Genomic DNA, 26,898 nt, shown 5'->3' with positions numbered 1-26,898 from the left:
CGAAACCCTAATTCCCTCTTACTGCTGCCGCCGCCGCCACCCTAATGGCGGCGGCCTATGCGGCGGGGCGAGGGCGCTGCCCTCGCCTGCAGGCGGCACGCCCGTTGGCGGCCCTGCCGCTGTAGGTGGGCGCCCCCGCGGGCGGTTCTGCCGGCGGTGCAACGCCCGCAGGCGGAGCTATCCCGCCGGGCGACCGCCCCTGTTGGGGGGGGGGGGGGGTTTCGCCCGCGGGAGCAGCGGTGGCAAGCGCCACTGCCTTGCGGCGCCTCTGCCCGCGGGCTGCCAGCCCCGCCGGACGCAAGCCTGCTGCAAGCAGGCCGCCGGCCGGCTGCTGTAGACGCAGCTCCTGTGCTGCCCGCCTTCGGCTGCGCTGCACGCACGCAAATCGAGGGCAGCAACTATTGCTGCCCTAACTTGGGGGCGACATCACATGTTTCCTAGGGAGATCGTATATCCATGTTTCCTTACAGATCTTTAGGAGAGGGTGAAGGAGGTCAAGCGTCCTCCTCTCTAGCGGTGATCCACACAACATGAGGCTATGAATCCCTCCTATTTATAGAGGTCCCCTATCAAACCCTAATAGGTCCTCCCCTAGTGGATATTGGATCTGCATCCAATAAGATAAGGGCTCCGTCGGATATCTCATATCCGAACCTCTACTCATCGCAATGTCTATCATATGTGTGTGACCCTCTAGGCCCAATATCGAGCTGGCCGTGAGTCATACTCGTCAGAACTCCTTCTAACTCAATGAATTATTATCTCTGTAATAATTCACTTGACTCATCGACTACGGACGTACTAGGCCACTACGCCGTAGTCCCCAGACGATACAGGGGAATCCAATCCATTGGATCTATCTGTCCTCAGTTACCATGTACTTATATTCCCTCATCCATCTAATATCCCAGAGACCGTATATCGAGCATGGTGCTGTCAGACTCATACGGTTTCTACTCGAGTCTCGCTCTAATCGGATTCTCCCGGAGAACTCTTTCTCTCTCAACCCGAATGACCCTGGCCAGGGATTTGTTTGAGCAAGAACACATGGGATATTTCTCTCATGACGCCGAGAGTGGATGATCCTCTATCGACACTCAATAGCCCTCGTAAGGTCGACTACCACTCCCAATGACCAGCTGTACTAGATCTGGGACAGCCAAACCTATAAGTCTAGTATCAAAGAGTGGAGCACTCATACAGGACATCCTTGGTGTCTCAAGTCTATGGACCAGATACACCACTAGGACTACGGAATCGCTGTCTGACAATAAGGCATCATCAACCATCCAACATTCCGTAAGCGGATCAATCAGTGAACTCATTCTCCAATGAGCACCTGTACTGTATCCCTAGTGTCCCTACACGAGCAGCTATGAGACCAACTGTATCCATCATATGGACGGGTATACAGCACACTAGTCTGTCCGGTTATTACGATGTCCCTCTCGAGTAACCTATGACCGGGATTATTTAGGATATGTGTTTAAAGGTGAATCGATCTCATTATCGTGATCTCATCACGATCCGATTCCCATTGCACAAATCGAAGGACATCACAATATATATATGCATTTATGCAATAGTTATAAAGTGATATACGCCAAAATAAGCAAAAAGATTCTGTATCAAGTCACACGTGTCATCACTCACGTGATTGGCTTGCTGGGCACCTATGAGTAGCATTTTAATCTCTCTGTGCTTGTATATTTTACCCAGGGACAGGAGGGGTATTTATAGGCTCCAAACCAATTTGAATTTCGATCTCAAAACTATCATCTTCTGGAATTCCGGGGTCTGGCGGTTGCACCGCCTAACTGGGGTGGTTGCATCGCCTGGCAGAGCTCGGAGACTAAGCCTCTGGGCGGTGCCACCGCTTGTCAGGGGCGGTTGCACCGCTTGGCAGAGCTCGGAGACTAAGCCTCTGGGCGATGCCACCGCCTGATAGGGGCGGTTGCACCGCCCAGTCTAGCTCGGAGACTGAGCCTTAGCGGTGCCACTGCCTATCAGGGGCGGTTGCACTGCCTAGTCTCGCTCGGAGACTGAGCCCAAGCGGTGCCACCGCTTGTCAGGGGCGGTTGCACCGCCCAGTCTCGCTCGGAGATTGAGCCCAGGTGGTGCCACCGCTTGCCTGGGGTGGTTGCACCGCCTAGCTTTCCTGGGAGACCCTCTCCTGGGCGGTGCCACCGTCGACCCTGGCGATGCCACCGCCTAGTAGGAATTCTGGTCCGAATGGGTTGATTCATTCAGCCCAATTTGGGTATGTCAAGGGCCCAATTATCCCTAGATTAAGTTAATGGGATCACCTCATTCCTAACTTAATCTACATGCTAACTACGACAATTCTTAAGACATTTACTACAGCTTGCTCCGATGCGTCAATCGCTTCTTCCGGCGAGCTTCCGGTGAACTTCCGGTGAACATCCGACGAACCTCTGGTGATACTCCGATGGACTTCCGGCAAACTCCTGGACTTGCGACGATCCACTTGGCGAGTTCCGACGAGCTTCTTTTGGCAAGCTTCTGGACTTCTCGGATTTGTTCCCGCAGAACCTCCGACGACCGTCCGGACTTCCGTCGAGCTCTCGAACTCCCAACGTGATCATAGTCTTGACTCCGGCGCAACTCCTACTACATGTCTTTCTTTCATCGTAGTTAATCCTGCACACTTAAAACAAAACTTCGATCGAGACAATTAATCCTATGCAATTAACTAAGTTGTCCGGCATGTCATTGGTCCCTCGACGCTTCGTCTGATTCTTCAGCGCATCGTCCTCTCCTGCGGCCTATTGCCCAATCAGCCAGTTGACTTCGCAACTCCGATATCCTTGGCATAATACCCGCTCTTCTTGGCCCGAAGCCTAAGTCCACGGCTCGAAGCCTTCTGTTGATACGTCGACCGATCCATCGGCCCGACGTCCAATCTTCTAACATGTTCCTCGGGCACAACATGATTTTTCCTGCTTTAATTGTCTCATCCTGATCGAAGCATCCTACGTCACTCAAAACGCAGATTAAAACATAAACACATATTAAGTGGTTTCATCATCAAAATACGAGATTTAACAATCTTCCCCTTTTTGATGATGACAACCACTTGATGACGAAGTTAACTTTAACTCCCGGAGTTTAAAAAACTCCCCCTATCAATATGCTATATTGATAGAACCTTGAATTCAAACTAAATTCAAGTCATTACAATATTCATCATGAATACTTGCAACACGTCATCATGAACTTATGCATAGACTTATGCATTAACATGTCATGTCATCAACATACTTTTCCCCCTTTGTCATCAACAAAAAAGAAAAGTACAACTATTCTTTGTGTTTGTAATATAAGTTCAACTCATTGCATAAAAAATATAATATTAAATTTTTATCATCATGCAATATAGTAATTTTATAATATTTTAAGTTAGCAATTTAGAGATGTTCAAGAAAGTAACTCAATTTCTTTAAATATGTAGGATATATGCCTCTTCAGATATTAAGATCTTCTTCCGGTTAATATTTATTTAAAAAACTCAATTTAAGGTAAAAAGTACTGATTAATATTTAATCTTTTTTAAAATTCTTACCATATCTATCTGTCTATCTATCAATTTGAAGTTAAATGTCCAGCGAGAGTAATCAAAAGGGCATATGTATGGTTTCAAGTTCTGCACGGGCTTATCTGTTAAATACAAATTCAAAATAATTGACTTCTGAGGGGTATTATGTATATACATGCAATTTTCTTTATAAATCTAATCAGACTTCTCTCATGTACGGAGCAGCGAGTGTCATTTGAGATAAAGGTCGGGGGGGGTGTAAAGTGAAACTTTCCATATCAAATGTAAGTCCTGCTTGCCCTCTTGTATCAAAGCCACCCACATCGTTTGAATTAATTTCGTGGAATATTAAGAACCCTAGTTTTTCCTCCCAAAGAAATCACGGCCCCACCGCTTTCGACCGGACTCCGAACCCTGTATCCATCCCTAATCTTTGTTCCTTGCGCCTGGGTCTCCATGGATCCCGGCGAGGGGAGGGAGCTCCCGATCGCCGGCGAGCTCGACGAGGAAACGATCGCGAGGCAGAAGTCCCGCCGGGTGAGCTTTGCCGACATCACCGCTATCCATGTCTTCGACCGCGACGACGACTGCGAGACTCCGCCGGACTCGAGGCAGGTCTCCGCCGATGGAGGCGCGGACGTGGAGGCGGTAGGGTTCCACGAGGGTGTCCCTGACGGCGACGGTTCCAAGGTGTCGCTCCGTGGGCGGGAGGATGAAGACGATGACGAGAACGAGGAGGACGATGAGGACGACGGCGAACAGGAGCGGTTGGCGTACGACCTAAAGCCCACCGACTACTTGGACCAGCTGTGCTCGATGGGCTACAACTCGACTCAGCTTGCCCACTTCACCGACCCGCCCTACGCTTGCCCTAAGCAGAAGATCGAGGAGCACAACCTGAACTACCCCGTGATAGCCTCCGCTATCCTCCTCTCGGCTGCCGGCCGGACAGCGGAAAAGCTGAGCCTCCCGGCGCTGCAGTCCAAGATGAAGTGCGACCCCGAGGGGTACGAGGCGGAGCTCCAACTCCTCTACCGCCACTTCGAGTCCTCCCTCCACCTCTTCCGCTGCCAGTCCGCCCTTAGGCCCTCCTCCGACCTCTCCCTGGCCAAGGATCTCGGGGACTTGGTCATGTTCATCGCCCATGTCACCCCTTTCTACCCGGATAAGCTTGCAAACTTCCCCCAACAGGTGGCCGACCTCCTCCGTGTCGAATCCCGCGCCCTTCCGTCATCGTTGAGGTGTCATCTTGTGCAAGCCCTGATCCTCCTCGTCAATAGAAAGGTTGGTTCGTTGAATTCTTTTTCTTTTCGGAATATGAGACTTACAGATTGTGTGAATGATTGTTTGAAGAATCGACGACATCTTGAATTTTTTTTTTAATTGGAAATAATTTTGTTCTGTCAGTTGGGTTTGAATTATTGAAATTATCACTGTGGATGTGGACGGGTAGTGTTGTGGATGGGCTGCTTCTTATGATTCAAATTGTGGCTGTAAATTACTCCAAACGTTTTGTCTTTTGTTGCTCGAATCTTTATTGTTTTGTTGTGAAATCGTTTAGTTCTATCGGTTGGGGCTTGATTAATTGAAATCATGCACTGTGGATTTGTCTGTGATCAAATATGTGGTCGGAGATTTTTTGAAACCTTTTTGTCTTTTATTACCTCAGAATTCAACAAGTTGTTTTGATTTTTTATTCTTATAATATTACATCTTTCACCAGTTTTTTGTGGACCTTGCTTATTAAGATTGTATATGGGTGCTCTTTCTATTTTAGTAGTCTAATTATTGTTAATTTACAGATCGAAATAACAGAATCATGTTCTAGTTTACAAATTCTTGCTTGAGGTAAAGCTATAGAAAAAAGACTTATTTCCATCACAGTCTCCTAATTAGTCAATGTAGGTGGTAGCATCATTCAGCATGTTATTAGCATACCTGGTCTGGTTGCCATGTTTAAACATACTATTTTATGCTGACCTGCTTCACTTTCTGAGAACTCCTCACTCGTCCCTCCCTATATCACCAATGGATTTCATGTTTTCTCAATAAAAGGCTATTAGCATAATTCATCATATATATCATTCAAACTATTTAATGCTGACCTGCTTCACTTTCTGAGAACTCCTCACTCATCCCTCCCTGTATCACCAATGGATTTCATGTTTTCTCGATAAACTATTAGCATAATTCATCATATATCATTCATGTACCTGGTTTTATTTACAGGCTCAACCATACTCTAAATTCTAACCTGCTTCACCCGTTGGAAATCTTACCTTCCTGTGTCATCATGTGTCTCATAATTTTTCAGTAAATGGACATGCTATTATCCAATATGATGTTGTTGGCATGCTGGGTGTGGTTACCAGTTTAGCCGTACTATGTAATGCTAACCTACTTAACTTTCTTAAATCTCCTACCTAGTGTATCACCATTCCTGTGAGACCTTTTTTGAAAAAAAAATTCAACTAAAGGTCTTATATGTCACCTTGTGCTGAAATACATGTCATATGCTGTTTGCTGTGTTACTGATCTGAGGATTGATTTTATTGTCCAGCTATTAGTGTGGTGCCAGATCATATGGCAGTGAGATAGGAATTCGCTGTTCATGCTTCTCTTGTTTGTTGTCTGAGACGAGTTGCTCTGCCTGTTGGTCCCCTGCCATTCTTCTTCTTTTCCGTCATGACCGACTACATTTGCCAGTTCTTTTTTTTCTAGTGCTGCCATATATGTAACATCAGGCGTTCCATATTTTGGTATATCTAGACTGTTAGCCTGCTTTCTCTTTTCCTGTATTGGTGTAATGTTATACCCTCTTTTCTTGCACTGATGACCATCACCTACTATTTTGATGACCTTCTAAATTAAACTATTTTTAGATCATTCCTAACCCGATCAAAGCTGATGTATGATCAGATTCTGATTTCTGGAATGTCTCTCTATCGTTATTTCCAAACAGCCAACCCAACCAAGCCAAATGATTCCATTGGGTTAAGCAGGTTTGTGTTGAAGCTAACACATTTCAGTCTTCCATTAGATGATAATAAATGTTCCCTTAATGATGCATTATCAGAGTTTAGAACATATGAAGTGAAAATTTGGCATCTTGGAAGGCCTTAATCTGTGCAAAAGTTTGGCACACAGTTCTTTCATTGTTACCCAAGTTTTGCCTTATCAAATCTTGCCTTTTTGGTTTTTCTAAAATATTCTGATAATTGTCTAAGTCACTTTCCTAAGAAAAGCCATAAAGGTTTGCTTTATTATTTGGCATCATGATACCAGTTAACTTTCGATCATTATTGCTGATCTTCAATATGATTCTGTTTTATCTGAAAATTCGTTTTAATCTTCGACGGACTTTAACATCACATTGGTTACTTTTTTTTTTGTTTCCAGATCATTGATATTGAAGAAACCCTCGAATTGTTTATGGACCTTCAGATTCTTGGTGACCGGACCTTAAGAAAACTGGCCTTTTCACATGTCGTACATAACATTCGACGCATGAACCAGAAGCACAAGAACGAAGCCAAGAATCGCAAACTGCAGAATACTCTTTTTTTTATGCTGCAGGTATGTATTTTATTTTTTAAATATTTTAGCTTGTGATGTTCATGGTTTATTGGATGTCGTTAACTGCCTTACTTTTAGACTTGTGATTCTTTAATCTTCTCTCTATTCTATTCCTGTTGAGATCTATAATTATGACCTTGTACCAACATCATTAAGTTTTCCTTTTGTAGGGGGAGGAGGAACAGAGGGCCAAAAGGTCGCTTGTTATTCTTTGTGATCTGCATAGACGGAGGGTGTGGTTTGATTATCGTACAGCTAATGCCATTTGCACTGCCTGTTTCCATTCGTCTTCAAGGTATGTAGTTTGCTCAAGTCTGCACCTGTGGTGCTATATAGGGCTGTTAATTTAATGTAGCTGTTGATAAACAGCTCAAACTCATTCTGATTTCAAGCTGAATTGAGCTCAATTAAGCCAGCATCGGAAACAAAACAGCTAAGTGCAGGCCTGAATCAAATTCAAGCCAAACTGGGCTTGCAATTAGTTGGGTTATGTCAAACTGGACTCTAATTGTTCAAATATATATTTCATATGTTTTTAAAAAAAAATAAATTTTCATGAATGATTGTTGTAGTTTGATATGGGGTGTCAAAGAGATGTTTTGTGTTCATTAAAATAATTTTTAATTCCACAATCTGTTGGCATCCATGAGTAGTCATTACTCATGTATAACCTATGAACTGGTAAAAGATTTAAATATATGGCATAAATTAAATAAAAATGGATATATTTAAAGTTTAAAAGTTGAGATCAATTGAAGTATATTTAATCAAGCTTCAAATAAGGCTCATGTTAGTCTTGAGATAGGCATGATTTTAGGTTGTAAAACTTCTTGTAGGTCCTAGCACTGGTTGTCTGAACTTTGACATAATCTTGATCAGTTTCAACAAGAGTCTGATCAGATTCTACATAATCTTTAGGCTTGTAATTAAGTCATATCCACTTTGAGCCTTTACAGCCTCGACGAATCTTGGCTTTGTTAAACCTCAGCATTATCGTTTCACAACAAAAATATTTCTTTGTGCATTTAGTTAATCTCAGATTCTACATTGGGAAAATCCTCGTGCACTTTGCTGCCAATTTTAGCTTATTCTTTTCTTCTTTTTATAGTTGTATATCTTTAACTTATAGGGAGGTTTTATGTGTTCAGGATTATGATATCTGCTCTCTCATTTCTTCTTGGTTATGAACAAATTGAAGAGGAGGATGACTGTGAAGCCTCAAGCAGTGAAGACGATACAACTAGTCAACAGCCTATTACTCTTAGCCGAGAAGCTATTTACAAGGTCTTGCATGCTTAAGTAGTTCAGGTTTTATTCTTTTGATCATATGGAAGCACTGTATCTGTTTCCTACAGTCAATTAAAATAAATTGTTCTAGTGGTTAGATTGTAAATTGTAGTACCGAAGCTGACCAAGGGTAACCTGAAGTAAACCATGTTAAAGAACTGAGACAAATAACAGAAATAAATCTTCTGGAATTATTAATCACTATTCATGGAGTTATTCAAAATGAATCTAACTTTTGCTTGTCAAGTTATACCCAAAATATTGTGGTGCTTGTTGATAATCTGAAAACCCTATTTGGGAGGGGGTTATTAGTTTTTTATTGTTTTTGCAAAGGGTAAGTGGTTATTTGGGTGGGTTATTAGTTGATTTCAGGGAATGCAGTCATGTGCATAACCCCACCTTTACTTTAAAAGATAAACTTTGTCTCCCTTGTTAATAAATAACACAAGTTTCAGTTATGCAAATTTGGTTATGAATTAGAAAAGTTATGTATTGCCCAACTCTTTTCATCGATTAAATGAATAAATGGTCATTACAATGCAACTGTGGATATCACTTGCATTTTAATACATTGTGATTTTCTTTGTATGCATGTCTGGAAATTGGTTTCCATCACATGCAACTCATCAGCTGAAATTTAATCTAGATCATGTAAACATTGTGTTTCATTTGAGTGGTGAGACTGTAGCAATTTAAAAAAAAAAAAAAAGGAACTTGTTCAACTGACTATTTCTTATTTTACTTCTAGGCAAATCATAAAGGTACGGTTGCCAGCAAGAAAAAAAAGAAGGCAAAGTTGCAGCGTGTGATACGCAACATGAAAAGGCAGCAGCGAATAACATCACAAAGTAACAGCTCCGGTTACTATTCACCTCTTACTCATTTAAAAGATGCACAGGTTGGTTGGTCCTTGTATGATAGTTCAGTAAATTAAATCCTTATGCTTCCTTGACAATTTTTTCTTTTGGTGCTGCTTTAGGGTTTCGCTGAGAAACTGTTCTCTCGCCTTCAAAGATGCAATGAACGCTTTGAGGTAGTTTTCCTTTTCCTCATGCACCTTATTATTATTTTCGAAATTTGTACTTTAATATCATGTTTGCTGATCTATATAGCAAGTCTGGTGGTGGCTTTGTTAGCCTGCAAGTTCTTGTTAATTAAAAGAAGGATTTTCTATATTGTTCATTATCTTCAATTTCCTGCTAGTGATTAAGTTCTTAAGATATGCAGTTCCATTGAGATCATTAATGTTTTAGAAAATTGGCCTGAATACTTGAATCTACATGTGATTAAGATAGGGATGTATTATAAAGAGTTATATGTGGCTCTTTACTCTATTCAGAATGTTTTGAATGGGTGAATTTTATTTATTATATTGAAAGGCTATAGTCAATGTCATTTCAATGTTTTGGTAGATTGGTTCACACTCTACACTAAGCTGATAACAGTAATTTATAATGAAATTTCTCTTCTATGTTAGACTACATGTGTTATTTATTGGTTGATATATGAAATTTTCTTTTGGCGACTATTGTTGTTACTTTGTGTTGCAGGATAGGATGATGATGTTGAAAGTAATAGCCAGAACTGTTGGATTGCACTGTCTGATCTTGTTAAATTTTTATCCGTTTCTTCAAAAATATGTTCAGGTAAACAAGGATTTTTTTGCTTATATGTATTTTAACTTGAAACCATACTTATTTGTATTTATTTTTTTTTAGCCTCATCAACGTGATGTCACCGATTTGCTTGCTGCAGCTGTCCAGGCCTGCCATGATATGGTTGTGCTTTTTTTACTGTAGATTTTCTAAGCATTCATAGTCAAGGCATGCTGTTCCCAGTTCTGTTCTTCAGATAGAAGAATTCATCGAAGCTGTTTTTATTTGAATAGGTACCTCCTGATGCGGTTGAATCCTTATTTAAACAAATTGTGAATCAATTTGTGCATGATCGTTCTCGCACAGAGATACTGCCGAAAATGATATTACTTTCAGTCATGTTCATCTGTTAATAGTTGAACTGTTGATCATGGACTTTCTTATTTGTCTTGTCAGGCCATTGCTGTTGGGCTGAATGTTGTGAGGGAGATCTGTATCAGGATGCCTTTGGTATTGCTTTACATTTAGTCAATTATTTGTTCAAGTTTGTTTGCGACAGGTTTATTCTTTGCATCAGCTTGTATGAGATGCATCACAATTCCATGGTTCATGCCTACTTAATATATCATCTTGTCACTTTAGCATGATCTCGTCACATTAGCAGTTTAGCCAGACTCCATCTGAGATACAAGATGTTGACAGTATGATGAACTTTTATAACGTGCCTTCAGATTTTCTAGGAAGTTGAATCTGTGAAAGAAGTATACTTGTTATGGAATTCTAATTTTTTTTCGTCTATACATTGTCACAAAAAAGTACTCAATGTGGATTTGGGTCCGTTGAATGTTTACTTACTCAAATTCTAGATGCAATTGTCTTAATAATTATGTTTTTTGTTTTTCAAAATTTTACCCATCTTCATATTAATTAACTGTAATCTTGTTTTTTTTATATATTTTTTGCTTCAATTTGAGAAATAATAAAATTATTTGAGAAGGATAGTGCACCACTTGAAATAGATATGTACCTGTAAAAGCTTGTAAATGTCTACAAGAACTAGTTGTCTAACTGTCACATTTTGGTTGTTTACAGTTAATGAATGAAGATCTGCTTCAAGACTTGGTCTTATACAAAAAATCACATGAGAAGGCAGTTTCTTCAGCAGCTCGCTCCTTGATAACTTTATTCAGAGAGGTTGGAATATGTATTTCAGTCTAACAATTTTTGTTTCAGACGTATAGCTTGTGATTGTTATTCTGAGCTTTATTTGTTTTCAGATATGCCCTTCTTTATTGGTCAAAAAGGACCGTGGCCGTCCGGTCAATCCCAAAGCAAGGCCAAAAGCATATGGAGAAGTTAGTATAGCTACTGATGTGCCTGACATAGAGTTGCTGGAACACGTTGATAACTCGATGACTGACAGTTCTGATGCTGAGGCTTCTGCATCAGATTTGGATGATGAGTATGACAGTGATGCTGAGACAGAGAAAGAGGATGATTCTTTGGAAGATGAAGAAGAAGAGGATGATGAGGTTTCAGATGAAAAAAATGAAGAAGATTTAGGTAACAGTGATAACATTGATGGGGAGGAAGATGATGGTGATGATCTTGATGATGATATTGATGAGAATGCTGCCTATGATGAATATGATAGTGATACTAAAGAAGATGTGGATCTTAGTGATGATAATATGGATATCTCCAGTGAGCTAGATGCATCAAGGAAAAAGTCTTCTAATGACATCTGCAATGATGATGACCTCAGTAATCATGAATGCGCTTGTGATGACAACGATGAAATAAAGGAAGAGGAGAAGGCCAAATCAAAGAAGAGGAAGTTTGCGGATTATGTTGGACAACTGAATACTTCAGAATCAAGTCTTCGCACCCTTAAAAGACTAACAATGGCCAAGATGTCACAGAAAGCATCAGATGAAACAGATGGAATTCTTTCTAATGAAGATTTTCAACGTATAAAAGAGTTGAAGGTGTGTTCACCGGAAACTTAGTGCTCCTTTTCATCTTAATTATGTGAAATAGATTCAGTAAAATTCTGACACTGTTCATCGAACTTTGTTGCTCATACGCTCATGTTATCTGATATGAAGTTATAGTAACATCTGCATAAGCTAGTGTTTCTGAGAATTTTGATCTTCAACTTCTTTAGTGTTCTGATTATTTTTTAATGTTCGATGAAATAATGGATCTTATATTCTTGATTACATTTTTAATCACCAAAATTCACTCACTATGTAGGCATCTTATAAGCTTTGCCTTTTTTCTTTTTTGAATCTCATAGGCAAAGAAAGAAGCAAAGCTGGTTATGGCTCAGCAAGGTCTTTTGAGAAAGGGCATAGACTCGAAAGTCTCATCTTTCAAAATTCCCTCTTCTGAGCAATTAAGTATAAAGCCAGTGGATCCTGCTATGCTAGAGGTGAGCTCTCATCCTTTCTCTTGGTATGAATGTTTTTCTTTTTCTTTTCCCTATTTGGTAATTCTGTGACTATGAAAGGTTGATAAACTCCTTTTGTAATGTTCCAACTATATGTAAAATTGATGAACTCATTTAATAATGTACCAATTGATCCGATTTTAGCTCACATATATTATCATTCTGTAATGCAAATTTCTGGTGTTGTATATGTTGTTCAAGGCATTGATTCTTTTGAGATCACTGGTCCATGCTTTTGATCTCTGGATGGAAGCATATCTGCACGAGAGCTTGTATGAGTATTTTTAAAAGTACATGATGAATAGCTAGATGTTGATGTACTGCTAGCTTTTTTGTTTAATGTACTGGTAGCTATTCTTACTTTGGATCAGCGTCTGCAGTACCGAACTGTACCGCCCGGTACGGGCGGTATGTACCGGTTGCCGGTATGCGGATCTGTTATCAGTCCGAGTACTGTAGCACTGCTACAGTACTATAATACTCGGCACACCTGAGTATACCGCTTGGTACACCTGGGTGTACCGCTCGGTATACCGTACCGTACCGGTACCGAGCCCAGGTCGAAATACCGGTACGGTACGATATTGCGAACTTTGCTTTGGATTACATTTCCTTTACTTTAAATTATGATTGTATGTCATAAGCTTGTGAGTTGTTTTAAGTTGAACTAATTCTCTTTATCATCAACGAACTATTGTTCTTTAGGTCCACATTAAAAGAAAGCTTAGCAAGGAGGAACGACTGGCCCTAGTAAGAGCTGGGAGGGAGGATAGAGGAAAGTATCAGGCCAGAACTGCTGTGAAACAAAAAAAGGTTAGCCTGTATTGGATTTACGACATGTTACGTGACAATTTTTTGTTTTTAGTGCAGATTAAAATATAGTGACATTCCTATATTTTATGATACACATCTTGCCTATGTTCCTTTAAAGCTCGCAATTGGTTTCCTTCAGTACTTTTGGTTTGCTTTTTCAAAAGCTGTTATTTTAACATCCTGCGCTTTAGTCTTCAGAGCATCTGGTACACTTCTGATCTGCATTTCAAGTAAGGTGATAATCTTCTTTAATTATCCCCCAAGTGGAATGTAGATCCTGTTCTTCTCTGCCTCCTTTTGCTTTTCCTATGTTGGTTGGCAGTCTGCAAAATTTTAACACAATGGAAAGGATCGCCTGCCACCCCCCATCTCCCTGCTGCAAATCAAAGCTTCCTCTCTGCCTCCTTTTGCTTTTCCTTCCCCTTCATTAGTCATTCTCTTCTCAGTGTCTACATTAACCAGGCACCTTGTTTTGGAATTAATAGACTGATTGCTTATCTGCGATTTGTTGACAGACGGGTGGTCTAAGCAATCGCCAAAAGGAACATAAAAAGAAGATGCCTCTTTCTGCCAAAAGAGCAAAAGTAGCTCGCTCTAGGCAGGAGAAAAAACAGCGGCAAAGGCGGTCAGGCAAGCAGTTCCAGGGAAGGAAAACATGGAAGTGAAAATTTCATAGCTTCCTAAAATTTCATGGCTTCGTAAAGTGACAAGATTTCGTAAAATTTTGACCCCATGCAGTTTCTTCCATTAGAAAATTTCATTTCAAAAGTTATGATTTCTGCTTAGAATTTTGATTTATTTTCTTCTGTTGTGTAAATCTTTAGCTGATTTCAGATGAGCTATATGTAAATCAAAGCTGCCTTTTGTCTTAGTTGAATGCTGTTGCAAGGAAATAGAGCAACAGATTTTATTGATTGTGTTTCAATGCATCCATTCCCAGAAGAGTTGGTCAATCTTTCACGGTTGCATGTACAAGTCACATTATTTTTAAAATACAAGATTAAAAACAATAATTATTAAATATATTTTTTGCATGTTGTATTTATTATTATGAATTCTATTGCAGGATATATGCCTCTTCAGATATTAAGATCCTCTTCCAGTTAACATTTATTTAAAAAACTCAATTTGAGGTAAAAAGTACTGATTTAGATTTAACCTTTTTTAAAATTCTTGTCATATCTATCTGTCTATCTATCAATTTGAAGTTAAATGTCCCTTGAGAGTAATCACAAGGGCATATGTATGGTTTCAAGTTCAAAATATTTGAAATGTGCAAGCTAGTAAATTCTTTGCTTTCGTTTGAAGAAACATGCAAGTTGGTAATTGTTCTCTCATATTGTCATTGTCAATAAGAAGGAAAGAATAAAATGTTGTAATTCTTTTTCCTTTACATCAATAATTTCTATATCATGATAAAAAATAAAGTAGCAATCTTCTTTCAATATGAAAAATTCAAATAAGATATCATTTTAGAAAATGATAGTTGTTGACTTTCACATCGTTTCATAAAAAAAATCATGAGTATTGCATGAATCATTCTAAATCATAAATATTTCAAATAATGATAGTATTAAAATATCAAATTATATTACATCCTATCATGATCATAATTTCTTATTTGTGTGTATCAACATAATATCATGAGTATTTCATGCATAATTTTATATCGTCGTATAAAGAATATCAAGAAAAATTAATTGGGTGATGAGATGTACAAATCATAATTACAAAGGAGTCATATAAAGATCGACATGAAAGATATTAATATGAAAGATCAATTCGTGAATGATTAATCTTGATAAATTTCTTTTTTAGTAAATAACGAATAGAATCATAGGAGGACAATTTGTGAAAAGAATAATCATGATTCATTTGGATGAATGTTTTCTTAAAAGATTGAATTATACAAGAATCAAGAAAAATATTTCATATAAAATACATCTCAAGTCGTAAACATCGATAAATGATTCGATTGGATATATCATCTCATTATTAAAATGAATCATATTAAAAGAAATCCAAAATCATCATCAAAATCATTTTTTGGATAATTCAATGAAAGCAACATAGATAGATTCCTATAAGATTAAAAATAGCTCAAGTTCTTTTAGTATCAAATTTTATGATTGATTTTACGTAAGTCTTCCATACAAAAATACATCATCATTTAAAATCGAAAAAACAATATGGATATAATCAAGATACACGTTATTGCTTCTTAAAACATATATAGGATTAATCTTATTAAATATATAAGCAATAGATTTAAATCTAACATTTTGTTTCTTTGTCATAAAATATGCAATTGTTATGATCAATATTTTTTTTAACAATTTATATATAATTTTTCTAAACTAATTTAAAAACAGCTGATGAAATGCTTCAAGTAATTTCAAAATTAGGTAAATACATTTCGGGTGAGTTACATAGCTCATTGTGAAAGGTCACCTCATCTTTATTGGTTTGCTCCTCGTATTCGGATGTGCTCAATTCGTCCTTGAGTGCTTCTTTTTTCTTTGATAACTTCTTCTTTAGTTTTATATACTCATCTTTGTAGTATCCTGACTTCTTACGTTCATAGCAAGTAGTTGTATTCTTTTTAAGTTTATTTTTATTCTTTGATTCTTGTTTCATTAACTTTTTAAGCTTTATTGCTAAGAGTTCAAAGTTATCATCACTTGAGCTTTCGCTCGAGTGGTCTTCTTGAGTTCTGAGTGTCAAATCCTTCTTATTCTTTGGAAGGTTGTTCTTATGGTTATTATGTGCTTTACATGTCATTTCATAAGTCATCAAAGACCCAATAAGTTCTTCAATTGGAAAATGGTTCAAGTTTTTTGATTCATGTATTGTTGTTATTTTCGAATCCCAATTTTTAGAAAGAGATCATAAAACTTTATTAACAAGTTCAAAATTTAAAAAATATTTATCAAAAGCTTTTAAATTATTGATGATATCCGTAAAACGAGTGGACATATCAATAATAGTTTCGCTTAGCTTCATACAAAATAATTTGAAATCATGCATTAAAAGATTAATTTTCGAATCTTTAACTCTACTAATGCCTTCATCTGAATTTCAAGTGTGTGCCAAATGTCATGCAGAGTTTTGCAAATGGAAATCCGATTAAACTTGTTTTTATCTAAAGCACAAAACAAAACATTTATAGCTTTTGCATTTAAAGAAAATATTTTTTTCTCAAAGTCATTCCATTCATTCAAAGGTTTAGAGAGGGTTTGAAAGCCAAGTTCAATGATATTCCATAAATCAAAGTTTAAAGAAAGTAAGAAAACTCTCATTTGAGTTTTCCAATATGTGTAGTCCGTCCCATTAAACATAAGAGGACGAATGATAGAGTGACCCTCTTGAAAACCGAAAAGAGTCATTTCTCTTGAGTGTTAAACCAAACGAGAAAAACATGACTTTGATACCAACATGACTTTGAGTCATCATGACCTAGATCCACTCTCGATTCCTCTTCACTCGAGGCCACCAACTTCCACTACTGATCTTCTTTCAATGGGCGAAGATCAGCTATCTTTATAACTCGATTTTCCTTTTGACAGGTTCAGGAGAGAACCTTTATACCCCCACTAGCTCCTCTCTTAAACTTCACCAATACTTAGAGCTTGAGAGGAGTTCCCATAAGATTATAATAGTGTTTTTCTTTCTTTTTGCTCTTAATTCTTATGTTTACTAAGCAGGGATGAGAGGGGTATTTATAGACCCCAAATGGATTCAAAGTTGGAGCCTAAAAGTGTCTCATCCTTTGTTTTTGGGGTACTAGCGATATCACCGCTTATGCTGGGCAGTACCACCGCCTATAATATTGACACTGGGTGGTACCATGCCTAGTCTAAAGGTACCGCTACTTAACACAGGCTGGTAGATTGTGTCTGGGCAGTACCACCGTTTAGTCTGGCGGTACCATCGCCTGACACTCGACGGTACCATCGCCTGACACTCGACGGTACCATCGCCTAGTCTGGTGGTACTATCGCTTGACATAGTCTTGGAGACTGTCTTGAAGACTGAGCTTTTGGAGGTGCCACCGCTTGACTCAACTGTTGGGTCTTGAGCCTTTCTATTAGCCCAAAACAGCCTAATTCGGGCCTAGTTGGCTCCTAATTGAGTTGGCCTAATTATATTCTAAACCGACACAATTACTACTAAGACTACCTCGATCTAGATAAATTATTACATGCAAGAATACTAAGTTGTCCGGCATGTCATTAGTTCATCCGGCGCTTCGTCCGACCCTTCAGCACATCGTCCTCTCCTTTGACATATTGCTCAATCGGCATATTGCCTTCTCGCAACATCCAATATCTTTAGTGCAATGTCTAATCTTCTTGGCTTGATGCCTAAACTCATGGCACGAAGCCTTCTGCCAACACATCAACCATTCCTCTGGTCTGACGTCCAATTTTCTGATATGTTCAATTCCGGCCCAACTTTTTATTCTTCTTGCTTTAATCAATTTGCCTCTCCTGATCGAAGGTAGTCCTACATCACTCAAAACACAAATTAGATCACAAACACATCAATTAATTTCATCATCAAAATCCGAGATTCAACACTCTAGACCATTGCAATTGATCCATATGGATTTATTTGGACCAATTGATACAACAAGCCTAGGAGGTAGCAAATACGCCTTTGTAATTGTTGATGATTATAGTAGATACACTTAGACATACTTTTGGACATACAAAAGTGATTTTTTAAGTATTTTTTAAAATTTTGTAAACTTGTTCAAAATGAAAAAGGCTTTATAACGAAGTCATGAGATCTGATTCCCTGATCAAATCTTATGTTCCAACTTTGGGAAGCTTGCTTTAGTCCATAAATAGACCTAAGCAACCTACACACCACCTTATTTAGGTAATCCTTAGACATGAATGTTAGGATCAAGAGCACTAAGAGGGGGGGGGGTGAATTAGTGTAGCAAAAATTTTTCACTATTAAAATCGAAAGCTGCGTTCGTTTGATAAAAACGATTTCGATGTAAAAGCCGATTCTAAGATTACTTTAACTTAAGATTAAGTGAGATGACGTTAAAGTAAATCTACGAAGGCAGTTTGCAGTTTATGATAAAAATCAGAATGCAAGTGCAAACTGAAATGCGACGTTCGTACGATAAAACCGGTTTACGTCTAAATGCCAATTTTGAGGATACTGAACTTTAAGATACGTTTTATAAATGCGCAGAAGGCAGTTTGCAGTTATGATTGAAATCAAAACGTAAACGTAAACTGAAGTGTAATGATCGTACGGAAAAGCCGATTTACGTCTAAACGCAGATTCGGAAAGTTTTGAACTTAGTGTTGGGAAATCATTGGGGGGCGACATCATATGCGCAGCGGAAGAACAAGAAAACAAAATCCCCGATTCCCAAAAAGATGTTCGTCGTCGTGCGAAGATTGGTGCGCAAAAATCCGCAAAACACAAAACTGCATATAGAGATTGTGTTACCTAGGGAGATCGTATATCCCTGTTTCCTTGCAGATCCTTAGGAGAGGGTGAAGGAGGTTAAGCGTCCTCCTCTCTAGCGGTGATCCACACAGCAGGGTTGCGACGACGCTCCTCAAAACTCCAGGCCTACTCTGAGGTGGAGAGGGAGAGGAGAATAGGAAAGGCAAGCAAAGACTCTAGCCTATGAGGCTGTGAATCCCTCCTATTTATAGAGATCCCGTGTCAAACCCTAATGGGTCCTTCCCTAGTGGGTATTGGATCTGCATCCAATAAGACAAGGGCTCCATCGGATATCTCATATCCGAACCTCTACTCATCGCAATGCCTACCATATGTGTGTGACCCTCTAGGCCCAATATCGAGCTGGCCGTGAGTCATACCTGTCAGAACTCCTTCTAACTCAGTGAATTATTATCTCTGTAATAATTCACTCGACTCATCGACTACGGACGTACTAGGCCACTACGCCGTAGTCCCCAGATGATACAGGGGAATCCAATCCATTGGACCTGTCTGTCCTCAGTTACCATGTACCTATAGTCCCTCATCCATCTAATATCCCAGAGACCGTATATCGAGCATGGTGCTGTCAGACCCATACGGTTTCTACTCGAGTCTCGCTCTAATCGGATTCTCCCGGAGAACTCTTTCTCTCTCAACCCGAATGACCCTGGCCAGGGATTTGTCTGAGCAAGAACACATAGGATATTCCTCTCATGACGCCGAGAGTGGATGATCCTCTATTGACACTCAATAGCCCTCGTAAGGTCGACTACCATTCCCAATGACCAGCTGTACTAGATCTGGGAACAACCAAACCTATAAGTCTGGTATCAAAGAGTGGAGCACTCATACAGGACATCCTTGGTGTCTCAAGTCTAAGGACCAGATACACCACTAGGACTACAGAATCGCTGTCTGACAATAAGGCATCATCAACCATCCAGCATTCCGTAAGCGGATCAATCAGTGAACTCATTCTCCAATGAGCACCTGTACTGTATCCCTAGTGTCCCTACACGAGCAGCTATGAGACCAGCTGCATCCATCATATGGACGGGTATACAGCACACCAGTCTATCCGGTTATCACGATGTCCCTCTCGAGTAACCTATGACCGGGATTATTTAGGATATGTGTTTAAAGGTGAATCGATCTCATTATCGTGATCTCATCATGATCCGATTCCCATTGCACAAATCCAAGGACATCACAATATATATATGCATTTATGCAATAGTTATAAAGTGATATACGCCAAAATATAATAAGCAAAAAGATTCTGTATCAAGTCACACGTGCCATCACTCACGTGATTGGCTTGCTGGGCACCTATGACTAGCACTTAGAAACTCGTTCGTAAAAGCGCAGAAGGCAGTAGCTATTTAGGAGGTTTGCAGTAAAGATAAAATGCTGAAAGTAAATGCAAACCGAGATTTAGAGTGGTTCGGTCAATCTTGATCTACTCCACTTTTGGCTTCCTCCACCGACGAGGTCACCGACATCAACTAGAGGCCTTCCTTCAATAGGCGAAGGCTAACCACCCTTTTACAGTTTCACTCCTTTTGACGGGCTTAGGAGACGACCCTTACAGAAATTTTCTCTCCTCTCTTTATAACTCAAAACTTTGAAGAACAGAGGGAGGAGAACTTTTGGCCTTTACAACAATTTTGAGCTCTAAGAATCACAGAAAAAGATCAAGATTTCGAGTGTTAGTTGTTCTCTTTCAGTTCTGAATGGGTGGGGTATTTATAGGCCCTAACCCAGTTCAAATTTGGAGCTCAAAACTATCAATTCCCGGAATTCCGGGATCAGGCGGTTGCACCTCCTGACTGGGGCGGTTGCACCGCCTGACAGAGCTCGAAGACTGAGCCTCTAGGCGGTGCCACCTCTGTCAGGGGCGGTTGCACCTCTCTGCCAGAGCTCGAAGACCGAGCTCAGGCGGTTGCACCTCTTGACTAGGGCGGTTGCACCGCCTGCCAGAGCTCGAAGACTGACCTCAGGCGGTGCTACCTCCTGTCAGGAGAGGTTGCACCGCCCAGTCTCGCTCGGAGACTGAGCCCAGGCGGTGCTACCTCCTGGCTGGGGCGGTTGCACCGCCCAGTCTCCCTGGGAGACTTAGCCCAGGCGGTGCTACCTCCTGGCTTGGGCGGTTGCACCTCCCACAGCAATCAGGGTCCGAATGGGTAGATCCATTCGGCCTAATTTGGGTTTTTCAGGGGCCCAATTGCCCCAAGATTAAGCTAATGGGATCACCTCCCATTTCCAACTTAATCATTGTGCTAACTACGATAAATCCTAAGACAATTTCTGCAGCTTGCTCCGGTGCGTCAATCGCTTCTTCCGGCGAGTTTCCGACGAACTTCCGTCGATCATCCGATGAACCCTCGGTGATGCTCCTGCGGACTTCCGGCAAACTCCTGGACTTGCAACGATCCACTTGGCGAGTTCCGACGAGCTTCTTTTGGCAAGCTTATGGACTTCTCGGATTTGTTCCTGCAGAACCTCCGACGACTGTCCGAACTTCCGTCGAACTCTCGAACTCCCAATGTGATCATTGTCTTGACTCCGGTGCAACTCCTGCTGCATGTCTAACTTTCATCGTAGTTAATCCTGCACACTTATCTCAACACATAGATTAGACAACAAATGACAATTGACTTCATCATCAAAATCCGAGATTCAACAATCTCCCCCTTTTTGATGATGACAATCAATTGATAATGGAGTTAACCTTAACTCCCCCTGTCTATATGGCATACTTGAGATAATTCATTCTTGAATTCAAAACCTTAAGAATTCAAGAGACATATTGATAAGTTAAAATTATTTGAATTTATCAATATTCCCATCATGATTCCTATCATGATGTATCTCAATGAAGATGATGTCAAGGCTTGACATTCATTTTCAAATTTTACCTTACAAGTTTGAATGATGGTAACAGTAATAATTCATCATATTGTAAGATATCAGCATGTAAAACTGTGAAGTATGATTTTGATATCATTACATGATGTACACATTTCAAGTACACATTTTAAATATTTTAGCAAGTATTACAATTTATCACACGGTAAGATATCAACTCGTAAAATTACGATGCAAGTTTTTGTTTGATATCTTGACATGATACAAGGCATAATGCAAATCATAGCATTTATTCATATATCTCTTGGTGATGCAAGCATGGCATAATTATAGCATCAGTGTTTATAGCATCAATTCATATATTTCTCCCCCTTTGTCATCAACAAAAAGCATGGTAGTTGTGATATCAGGAGAACAATACAAGTAAATTTTGAGTATACGTGCAATGATTGTTTCATGCCTTTACTTGATTCATGTTATTTCCAATAGTAACTGATAGGAAATTAATTGTTCAAGCACATAAAGGAAAACATGATATGTTGATTGCTTTGATTCATGCTATTTTTGAGTTTGCTTTGAGTCAAGATATGTGAAACAACTAGAAATACTATCATCCATATTTCAAGATAGAATCATTTTATCAAATCCATTTTAGAAAAATATTTTTCATAAGAGTGTACGAGAAAATCCGATTTTTAGCATTCCAATTGTTAAGCGAATCCGAAAATGAAATTAACTCTTTCATGCATTCGGATAAAACTATGCTATAGATTTTCAAATACAATCAAAAGACAAAACATTTTTGTATTCAACACATAATTTCCAACATGTTATTTAGGCATGTAATGGCAGTCAAGTGATATGATCATTCAATAAAGTCCGAAAGATAATTTTAACTGGTTTATGTATTCGGACACATCAACATTCCTAATTCTCTTCTTATGAAATCAAATTGTTCTTCACTTAGAGGTTTTGTAAAAATATCGGTTAGTTGATGTTTAGTGTCAATGACAATGACTTATCAACTGCATTGGTATATCACTTTTTCAAACTATATTTATCAAGGCACAAGGTTTTCAAAGCTTTTAGTTTCAATATAAAATCCGAGATAACCATTTAGTTTATATTTACCACAAGGCATAAGGCATATATTTACCACGGTAGATGTTTACAACTCTACATATGCTCAAAATATATCAGGTAACCATATCAAGGATTAAGGCAAAGCACATTATGGTGAGTAACATAAGGAGTTTACAATAACAATAGATGATTGTGTTCATACAAGCTCATTCATGAGGTGGAAAATTAAAGTGCCTAAACAAGGAGTTAAATTGACGATGAATTTGCTACAGCTCAGATAGGATTTGATCTTGTCGTTGTTCAAGCCGCTCTTGTCTTTGTTCGAATTGGTCCATCCGAATCCCAATATCCTCGACAGATGATGTATGAGTTTGCTCAAATGGATGTGTTTCCTCAAAGGGACAGATCGGAGGAGATTGAGTACCCCTAAAGACTGGTATTTCCGGTTCTGGCTCAGGTTGAGGGGGGTCGGTTCTTCTAGGCATTCTAACCCAGTTTCCGTTTCTATAAAAATATTTTAATCGGTGAAGTAGATTTTTATTTATTATGCTGAACCTATCTACTTTTAGTACTTCTTCTTCTGGCGGTATTAGAATATCGTAGGCTTTCATTATTCTAGTGATTAAACCACCATATGGGAGCATCATGTCTTTCTTAGATAGTTCTAACATGTTTTGTTGGATAAGATAACCAAGACAGATGTCATACCCTTTCATGATCAAATACATAGTTCCTAATTCTAATTGGCTTACTTCATCATGATGGTATTGTTTAGGGAGAATAATGCTAGTTAGGATATGATGAAGTACCTTAGTGTTTAGAGGCAGTAGATGTTCACAACTTTTAGGAACAAATGCTAAGTTGGGATTGGCAAAAATTGTTCCTAAGGCTTCAACATATGTTGTTTCAACAGTTTCATCATCCCATGATCCTCTAAAGTAAAGTCCTCTACTTTTCATGGGAATGCCTATCATGTCGCAAATGAATCTATCCGTAATTGAGATGTGTTGTCCTAAAAGATAGGTGGACATTCTTTCTTCTTCATCTATTTGTATGTTGTTGTAAAACAATCTAACAAGTCTTGGATAGATGGGTTCGTTAATTTACAAAATTGGAAGTAGATCTAAGTTTGCAAACCATTGGATTGTCTCTAAGTCTCTTAGTTCATTTAAATCTACGTATTTTCCCTTATTGACACTCCTAAGTTCGAAAGAGGAAAATTTTTCAGCATGGTATTTTGAATCGAAAAGGGTGAGATCAAAATCTTCTACTAATCTCCTCGTTCCTTTGTCCCTTGAGGATCTTCTAGATCCCATAACTACTGCTGTTTAGAAGAATAGTGATGAGCAAGAGTAAATGAATCAAACAACAAAAAAAAACAGTGCTTCTTAGAGAGTACCTTAGTGAGATCTTCAAGAGAGGGAAGGATTGTTGATGTTTTGCTTCGAAATGAGGGGTATTTGGGATGCTAAGAGGGGAGAAATGGGGATGGAGGAGGCTTGGAAGAGTAGAGGAGGGAAGGGAGTGAGTTGGGGTCGGTTTCACCGCTGGCCCTAGCTTGGGTTAAAAAGGGCAGAGTTGCGGGCTGTTGCACCTCTGGCTAGGGCGGTGCAACCGCTTGCAACACGTGACAGCCGGAGGTGCTACCTCCAGCTGGTGCGGTGCCACCGCCTGTAGGCGGTGAGCACTTGTTCTGATCAGTGTGATCTGATCTGAGAGTTTTTTGTCTTGAGAAGAATTTTCATTCAGAGCAATCAACTTTACTTACGTAATTACGTAAGAGTTTTTATTTTAAGGCAAGGACTTTTGCATGATTAAGATAGATCATTTAACGTGCACACTCTCAATGTCGTATGCATGTTTGTGATAGTTTATTCAAGTTGGTAAGCCTTGCAGGTTCATGACAGACTTAGTCACTTCATGATATAGAGTTGGATTCGAAGGTTATGAACGGATGAAATTGATGGCTTCGAAGATCCAGAGGATATGTGAATTATGCGTTTCTAATTTTGAAAAATCAAATAGGATTGTATCTAAATCGCTTTTGTGATTTTTAAGTTTTTAATCTTCCTTCACTATTTAGGCTAGAGAGCATTGCGAGTTCTTTTTGGATCTTGGGTCATGAATGTCGTGAATCCAAGGAGCAGGATATTATTTCTTGCTCCAGCTTATAATTTTTTTATATGTTTTTACAGGAAAGGATGATTTTTAAGTACCCATTTGCTTTTGGGTGCCTCAAAGATAGATCTACATTGTTTATCATGTTGCATAGAGTTTATCATGGTTCCTTTAGGGACCCAAATTAATTTATTCGGACTAATCTTCTTGAATGGACAATAATGCGTTTTGTGTCCAAGTTTGCAACAAAAGTTGCATTTGCTTTGGTGTCGAACATGTAAGATGGGGCCTTTTATGAAGGTGGTTGGATTTTGGTGAGGACTTCTCACAAATCCAATTCCACTTCTTTTGGGAACGTGACTTGCTACCAACCTCGAATTTTGGTGAGGATCATGTTTAATGACTTGCTACCAACCTCGAATTTCTTCAAGGTGTCCTTAAGTAGTAAGTTTTCCTTTTGGAGAGTTTCTAGATCATGACATTTTATGCATGAGCTTAAACTATCATGATATTCAGCTTTTAACTTATTGAAATTACAAATAAGACTATCATGCTCCTTTTTTAGCAATTTGTATTTTCTACTAATTGTCTTACATTCATCAAATAATTCATGGAAAGCATTTAATAATTCATGATAAGGTAAATCTGCATCAATTAAATCCGTTACCTCTTCTCCGATGGCCATTAGGGCGTAATGAGCAACTTGCTCGGTGTTGGACTCCTCTTCTTCGGATGCGCTCGAATCATCCCATGTTGCTTTGAGCGCCTTCTTCTTTGGTGTTCTCTTTTTGATTTGGGGACAATCACTCTTGTAGTGTCCCGGCTTTTTGCACTCATAGCAAATGACTTGGTCCTTTTTGGGTTCAAGTTTGTTTTTTGTGTCATTCTTAAACTTGTTTCTTTTAATGAATTTTTTAAAATTTCTTGTTAGAACTGCTAAGTCATCATCACAGTCCTCATCACTTGAGTTTTCTCTCAAGTGGTCTTCTGAAGTTCTAAGTGTCATATCCTTCCTATTCTTTGGAAGGATGTCTTCTTGCTCTTCATGAGCTTTGCAAGTTATCTCGTAGGTCATTAATGATCCAATTAGTTCTTCAAGAGGGAAGTTGTTTAGATCTTTCGCCTCTTGAATAGCAGTGACTTTAGGATCCCAACTTTTAGGAAGGGATCTTAGAATCTTATTTACGAGCTCAAAATCTGAAAAACTTTTTCCGAGTCCTTTTAGACCATTGACGACATCCGTGAAACGGGTAAACATGTCGCCAATAGTCTCACTCGGTTTCATCCGGAAAAGTTCAAAAGAGTGTAACAAAAGATTGATTTTTGACTCTTTCACTCTACTTGTGCCTTCATGAGTCACTTCGAGTGCGTGCCAAATATCAAATGCGGTTTCACAAATCGAAACACGATTAAACTCGTTTTTATCAAGTGCACAAAATAAGGCATTCATAGCCTTTGCATTAAGAGCGAAAGCCTTCTTCTCCAAATCATTCCAATCGATCATTAGAAGAGAAGACTTCGAAAAACCGTTTTCGACAAGATTCCAAAGTTCAAAATCCATAGAAATAAGAAAGATCCTCATTCGGGTCTTCCAATAGGTGTAGTCCGTCCCATTGAACATGGGTGGACGTGTAATAGAATGGCCCTCTTGGTTTCTAGTGTAAGCCATCTCTCTTGGGTTTTAATCCGTTTGAGAGTTAACACCGCTCTGATACCAATTGTTAGGATCAAGAGCACTAAGAGGGGGAGGGGGGGTGGGGGGTGAATTAGTGCAGCGGAAATTTTTCACTATTAAAATCGAAAGCTGCATTCGTTTGATAAAAACGATTTCGATGTAAAAGCTGATTCTAAGATTACTTTAACTTAAGATTAAGCAAGATGACATTAAAGTAAATCTATGAAGGCAGTTTGCAGTTTATGATAAAAATCAGAATGCAAGTGCAAACTGAAATGCAACGTTCGTACGATAAAACCGGTTTACGTCTAAATGCCAATTTTGAGGATACTGAACTTTGAGATACATTTTATAAATGCGCAGAAGGCAGTTTGCAGTTATGATTGAAATCAAAACG

General features: G+C 39.2%; 1 protein-coding gene across 1 annotated transcript; it reads left to right on the top strand.

Annotated features, from left to right (window-relative positions):
* Positions 1-3,834: 3,834 nt before the first annotated feature.
* Positions 3,835-14,204, top strand: LOC135678371 (uncharacterized). The gene is made up of 15 exons (XM_065191096.1): positions 3,835-4,840; positions 6,956-7,132; positions 7,303-7,427; positions 8,281-8,416; positions 9,168-9,317; positions 9,399-9,452; positions 9,970-10,065; positions 10,138-10,197; positions 10,308-10,409; positions 10,471-10,524; positions 11,107-11,208; positions 11,292-12,002; positions 12,314-12,448; positions 13,172-13,279; positions 13,795-14,204. The coding sequence occupies exons 1-15, from the start codon at positions 4,013-4,015 to the stop codon at positions 13,942-13,944; spliced, it is 2,988 nt and encodes a 995-aa protein (XP_065047168.1). The 5' UTR covers positions 3,835-4,012; the 3' UTR covers positions 13,945-14,204.
* The last annotated feature ends 12,694 nt before the right edge of the window (positions 14,205-26,898 follow it).

The sequence above is a fragment of the Musa acuminata genome, chromosome BXJ1-1 (genome assembly GCF_036884655.1).
Source record: "Musa acuminata AAA Group cultivar baxijiao chromosome BXJ1-1, Cavendish_Baxijiao_AAA, whole genome shotgun sequence".
In the NCBI taxonomy this organism is placed as follows: domain Eukaryota; kingdom Viridiplantae; phylum Streptophyta; class Magnoliopsida; order Zingiberales; family Musaceae; genus Musa; species Musa acuminata.
Note: the sequence above shows the minus strand (reverse complement) of the source record. Positions and strands in the feature narration are given on the sequence as shown.